We start from the raw sequence: 6,722 nt of genomic DNA on the forward strand, positions 1-6,722 counted from the left end.
GGCGGCTGGCGTCGGGCTGGAGGCGGTCGGTCGCCTGTGGTTGGAGTTGCACTGGCTGCCTCCTCTCGGTGGGGAAGAGTTGTTGTGTGAGGCTGGGGCGGGCGGCCCCGGCTTTTATACGCTCCAGGCGGCCCCGGCTCGCCAATGAGCTGAATGGAGTCCCACACAAACAGGGACATTCCTAGCATTCCTCCCCACCTTCCTGCCTCATCAACTCACACCGGATTGATCCTGACCCCTTGACACTCAGCATTCCTCCCGTCTGAAAAAGCTGGCACACTCCAGCTCTCCAAAAAAAAAAAAAGGCTCAGTATTTCCAGCACCAAATAGGATTTTTCCCCCTTGCTTCTTCGCAACGCTCCTGATTTATATCATTTAAAAACACATCAGCAATTATTATTATTTTTATACCACTCACTTCGCTTTCTAATAGCTGTGCCTGTTCTGCCGCCTGACAAATCCTTAGGATGTAGGTGGCTAAAGGGGCTAACAGCAGGGATTCCTAAAAAATTCGAAAGGGTTTCCTCTTTATTAATCTTGCAATGATTTTAATTTTAGAGGCTGTCTGCCTCTGAAACTCTTCAGAGAGCAGAAGAGGAGTTAGTTGCTTTTTAGCGGAAATCCCCAAGAAACCTGCCTGCAAAACCCTGAATGCCACTGGACACCTAGGACTTTGATCTTTAGGGTCTTGGGATAACGGTTTGGTTGCCCATTGCCAGACAAGAAAGAGAACACAGCCAGAGGTCTGAGTGCATGTGCAGCTTTCTGGGGGAGATTTCCAGCACTCTTGCTTTGTTTTCTCTTAACTCATGTAGCAGTTTTATTATTGGGGTAGAGGGAGGGAAAGCAGATGAGTGGGCATCCATATTTCCAGAAGAATGGTCTTCTTGTTATGTCAGAGCAGATGATTATGTATTGGTAGGCAGAGGCTCTGGATGTTGGGGCGAGAACCCAGGAGTGGGAAGAGAGGGGAATCAGACAGGAGCGGGCCAGCAAGATGCTTGGGGCTTACTGGGGGTGTTGAAAACACTGTTGTGGGTCTTTGAGAAATGAGTGATTTTTCTTACACTCAACCCTATAATATTCAAATGTGGATTATCCTTGGTTTGTCTTGCAGTAAAATATCTGTTTATATAACGAGAACAGTGTCCTCCATTTACCTGGCTATGAATTCAGAGTGTCAGTGAATAATATATTTTAGTGACTCTCCACCCATTTATGAATAGTGATTGTAACTCCTTATTACCGAAGGAGCGTGCAGTCCACTGGGATGAGATCAGGTCAAGGAAAGAACAGTTTTTATTCCCTCTGCTTGTGTACAGTTTTCAAATATGGCCAACAAAGCCTAAGCCCATCTTCACGTCTTAATTTTGCTAGTTAGCTTCACCAAGGACCGAGTTAATGAACTGTGCTTTCATGTGGCAAATACAGTTTAGTTGCTTTTTTGTTAATAGCTCCGGTCACCATGTTATGTAAAGAGAGTGATTCCAGTGCCATCTCAGTGTTTTCTATTGTAATGCCACATCATTTGACAGTGGTGGTACCGATGACTTGTTGATGCTTCATTTTATTGGCTTAAGATACCCATATCTGTTTCTGATGCAGAGACAAACTTTCAGAAACAACACTGTAGATTTATAAGTTGAAAACAGCCTGTGTAAGCTGGCCATATTTTTTCATTTTTTTTTTAAAGTTTCAATTCATTCTGTTGAAAAATAGCCAAGAAAAAAAAACGACACAAAAACACCGCTCCAACTTCAGCAGAGACCGACCGCATCATCTGTGCACAATTACCTTGTTAAGCAATCCACATGTTGTACAGTGTAGTTGCATGTCAACAGTGTGAATGGCCAGCAAAGGGGGCCTCTGAAGCTCAGGAGGAATTTTCATCATTGTTATTTAATGTTCTTTCCAAGCATTCCTCAAAGAGAAGAGGCCTGGACGTTCCTATTTAAAGAAGGAACATTCCAAGTTATGTTAATAGCCGCATGTGTATTAAAGGCAACGTGGCCCCCAACTGCTTCTTCCCTTGTGGATGATTTAAAAAGTCCAAAATATGTGGGAAGCCACAGCGAAATCTTTCAAGACCTAAACCCCCAATTACATCTACCACTAATAGTTGGAAAGGTGTGGTAATGGGGAAGGGTAGGGATGTGAAGTTCTAACCTCACCTAAGGTGGGATGTGGGCTCAGTGGTGAGCTCTCTCAGCTTGCAGGGTGAGGGAGCTGAGAGAAAGGCTGGGAATGTTTGAATCTTCTGGAGAGTCTGAGAGCCACCATCAACAGCTTCGTGTGAAACAGAGTGAAGACGTTCATTCATGGAGGCAATACATTGCTGGACTGGGTTACATTTGTTTGACCTGGGTTGTATTCTTGGAACTGCCATTCACAAATCTTAGGGAAGTCACCAGTAGGAGCCGCCATATTCCCAAGTTTCCATTTATAAAATGATGATAATAATGAGAATTTTTTATTTCATAGGGTTTAATGATGGTTAATTAGATTAATTCTCAGAGACTTGGATTATTATTGTTATTATTATTTAGTCTTCTTGTATTTTCTCTTTCTCCACAAACATAACAAATATATTATCATTCTGCTGTGATGGTAAAAATACCATGACATTGTACATTTTTTACTATAAAATTCACGTTTCCTCAAAGTCGTAAAAGTCCATCACATCTCCAAATGGTGGTTTTAATACTGGCTAAGAGAAAATAAGCATATTGAAATATGCAGAGCATCTCAGGACAGAAAAATACCCTGTGCATTCTAAGGTGTATGATCAAAACTCTTTTGAAGGGTTTAAAGTAAAAGATTGTTATTAAGAGAGAGAGAGAGATGACACCCAAGACATTCACAGACTCAAAAGTATGTTTATATTGTGATACGGATCATCAAGTGCCAGGAAATTCAAAAGGAAGGGCTGACACTCAGTCCCTAACTCATGCCATGGGGATCTGAATTCTTGCACTATTATAAATGACTCAGCAAATGTTTGTGTGTGCCTGGGCGGTAGAGTGGATATAGTGGCTTCTTATAACGTTGTCCAACTCTGACTTATCCCAACCTTTTTGATTGACAGCAGGCCCAGCATTGGGAGAAAAAGGTCTTTGAATTTGTGTACAAAATGGTTAAGACGCACTAATTTTGTCTTGTAAGCAAGTGTTTATCTAGCAAATGCTTTTTAGAGAGCATTTTTTCCCCACCTGGTGAAATGAGGAATTCACTAAGCTGGCCACTGAACCCTGTTTACAGAGCTATATAAGGTATGTGTGTGTCTATGTGGGCATCATTTGTACAGGTCGTTTAGTTAAGTCTTGTAAGATGTTCAGCTGTGGATGTATATTCCTTCTCCTATGTTTTCTGTTGTTGTTACACCCTTAAGAAAAAAAAAAGGTTACTTGATCAGGTATCAGACATGGAGAAAACCTGGCAGGACTACAGGAAAGTTGCCAGACTTGGAGTGTTTGTGTACTTAAAGAAGGAATTTTGCACATTTTCAACTTTGAATCCTGGACATTTTCTTATAAGAGCGAATAGGAGTCTGTGCCAGCCCTCAAAGCGGAAATCAAAGCTCCCAAGGAAACATACCGGAGGAATGTGACTCAGAGCCAAGACACATACGCAATGCATACACCGAACTGTCAGATTTATAGGAAGTCTGGCCGTATAAGGACAGCTGGACAGTGAGCGATTTGTCATGATAGAGGCTTGGGAGTGGGCTTCTGATGTTTCTGGCATGCCACAAATTCAATCATGTACATGAATGTGCCAGAAGGCTTTTTGAAAATTCTAATAAATATTATCTGGAAGACTTCAGGGACCTGGCTTGGTTTACATTGCCTTATATTTGCTTAAGATGAAGGTTAAAGGGAGGGTGTATTCTGGGAGTTCAGAGGTGGGAACGAAGCACAGATGTTTACTATCTAAATTACATTCGTTTCCTTCCTGCTTCTCCTCCATATAATTAGTTCTGTGACTTTCTTAGCATATTTTCTGATGCAAAGGTATTTGTCAGCAGGTAGTCGAAGTTGTTTCATGTGGCCTGGGTTTTATGTTTGCCTGTTCATTTACTTGGAGATGGAGTAGAGGCTAGAGGAGTGAGAAAGGATAAGATTGTTTTTTTTAAAAAAAAATATATTTCCTTCAGTTTACTGCTTGTCGCACTTATTTTTTTTTAAATTTTATTTTTTAATTACAGTTTACATTCAATATTATTTTGTATTAGTTTTAGGTATACAGCATAGTGGTTAGACAATTATGTGCTTTACAAAGTGCCCCTCCACCCCCCTATACTTCCAGTACCCACCTGGTACCATGCATAGTTATTACAATATTATTAACCATATTCCCTATACTGTACTTTACACGCCTGAGGTTATTTTGTAACTACAAATCTCTACCTCTCAATTCCTTCACCATTTTTACCCAGCTCCTTAATACCCCCCACTCTGGGAACCATCAGTCTGTTCTTAGTATCTATGAGTTTGTTCCGTTTTGTTTGCTCATTTATTTTGTTCTTTAGATTCCACATATAAGTGAAACGTATGGTATTTGTCTTTTTTTTGCTGACTTAATTTCACTCAGCATAATGCCCTGTAGGTCTCTCCATGCTGTCACTAATGATAGGGTTTTATTCTTTTTTATGGCCAAGTAATATTCCATTGTACATATATACTATAGCTTTTTTAATCTACTTTATTGATGGGCACTTGGGTTGCTTCCATAGCTTGGTTATTGTAAGTAATGCTGCAATGAACATAGGGGTGCATATATTCTTTTGAATTTGTGTTTTGGGCTTCTTCAGATATATACCTAGAAATGGAATTGCCGGGTCATAAGGCAGTCCCATTTTTAATTTTTTTGATGGGCCTCCATGCTGTTTTCCACAGTGGCTGTACCAGTCTGCATTCTCACAAACAGTGCACAAGGGTTCCCTTTCCTCCACGTTCTTGCCAACACTTGTCATTTGTTGATTTATTGGTAATAGCCATTCTGACAGGTGTGAGATGGTATCTCATTATAGATTTAATTTGCATTTCTCTGATGATTAGTGACATTGAGCTTCTTTTATATGTCTATTGGACATTTATATGTTCTCTTTGAAGAAGTGCTTATTCAGGTTTGGGTTTTGTTTGGTGTTGAGTTGTATGAGTTCTTTATAAATTTTGGATATTAAGTCCTTATTGGATGTATAATTGGTGAACATCTTCTCCCATTTAGTAGGTTATTTCATTTTGTTGATGGCATTTTTGCCCTGCAAATTTTTTTTTAGTGTGATGCAATCACATTTGTTTATTTTTTCTTTTGTTTCCCCTGCCTGAGGAGATATATCAGGAAAACGGTTGCTAAGAGAAAAGTCGGTGATTTTCCTGCCTATGTTTTCTTCTAGGAGTTTTATGGTTTTGAGTCTTACATTTATACCTTTAATCCATTTAGAGTTTATTATTATATATGGTTTAAGAAGGTGGTCTAGTTTAATTCTATTAGTTTAGTTAGAATCCTGTTGTAAAGAAAAAAAAAAGAATCCTGTATTGCCTCTAGTCTGCATGACCCTCAGATGGTGCCGTAGAACATGGATGCTACTACTGATGGAGATGTGTCTCTGCTACTTTTCCTGATATATCAGCAACTCAAATTTATTACAATTTAGCAAGCAGGAGTCTTTACAACCTTGGTTTTATCAGCCTAAATGTGAAGAGCCCTTTTGGTGATACTTAAGTGTTAGCGAGGAGGAATGAAAAGGAGTGGAGATAACCATTCTTTCAAATATGTAATTTGGTGAAACAAATCAATAGGCTTAAGAGGAAGAGAGAATTGAAAGAGATAACTTATTTTAAAGAATGAAAGTAAGGTTAGGGATACATATTCTGAAAGGACTAGTTTAATATGTACCTGAATGTGTCCCTAGAGATTCTTCTGGAGAGTGTGGAGGTGGAGACAAAGCAAGCCGGATGCCACTGGTTCATCCTTGGATGTGTTCCCACCTCCTGCCCAGGAGGCTGAGCCCCTTCTCACCACGTCAGGGCTCCCTGGCACAGTTTAAAAAACCATACGCTAGGGACCAGAGGTCTGGTTGGCTAGAGGTGTGAGCACCATACCTGCCATTTACCTGTCATTTAAGCTCAGGGAAGGCAGTCATCCTCTCTGAGCTCCAAATTACCCACCTGGATATGGCTACTATTCAGCCCAAGGAGATGATATTTATGAAAGTATGTTTACATAATGTAGTAGGATTTTAAATTTACCCATCTCTTCTGTTATTCAGTGGCTCTTCCTTGCCCTTAAGACTGAATCCAATTCAGCTTTGACTCTAAAAGCCCATCACAGTCTTTATAACACCATTCGTCTTTGAAGGGATTTTAAAATCTTTATTGTTCACATTATTACATTTGTTCCTCTTTCCCCCCCCATAACTCCCCTCCTCCCAGTTCCCACCCCACCCTCTGCCCTCACTCCCCACCCACTGTCTTCATTCATAGGTGCACGATTTTTGTCCAGTCTCTTCCTGCAAAATGCAATGCATTTTAGTAACTTTAACTATATAACCCATAAAAATTAATTTTTAGATTACTGGTTTATGTTTTTTTTTTAAAAATGAACATTGGGAAAGTTTCCATAAGCATGCTGAAAGAAATTACATTATAATCAATACTACTTCATGAAGCAGGACTTCAAAAATAATTTAAAGGATTAATATGACATCCTAATTGTAAATA

At 39.8% G+C, this 6,722-nt stretch overlaps 1 protein-coding gene across 1 annotated transcript in view; it reads right to left on the bottom strand.

Moving 5' to 3' along the window:
- The window catches only part of CTGF (connective tissue growth factor), a 4,837-nt gene extending 2,944 nt beyond the window's left edge, over positions 1-1,893 (bottom strand). Inside the window, exons 1-2 of the mRNA XM_015557793.1 lie at positions 1,795-1,893; positions 419-502 (exon numbers count right to left, since the gene is read on the bottom strand). Coding sequence (XP_015413279.1) covers positions 419-502; positions 1,795-1,893 — 183 coding nt within the window. The remainder of the gene's footprint in view (positions 1-418; positions 503-1,794) is intronic.
- Positions 1,894-6,722: the final 4,829 nt, after the last annotated feature.

This window comes from Myotis davidii, unplaced genomic scaffold (genome assembly GCF_000327345.1).
Source record: "Myotis davidii unplaced genomic scaffold, ASM32734v1 scaffold147, whole genome shotgun sequence".
Taxonomy (NCBI): Eukaryota; Metazoa; Chordata; class Mammalia; order Chiroptera; family Vespertilionidae; genus Myotis; species Myotis davidii.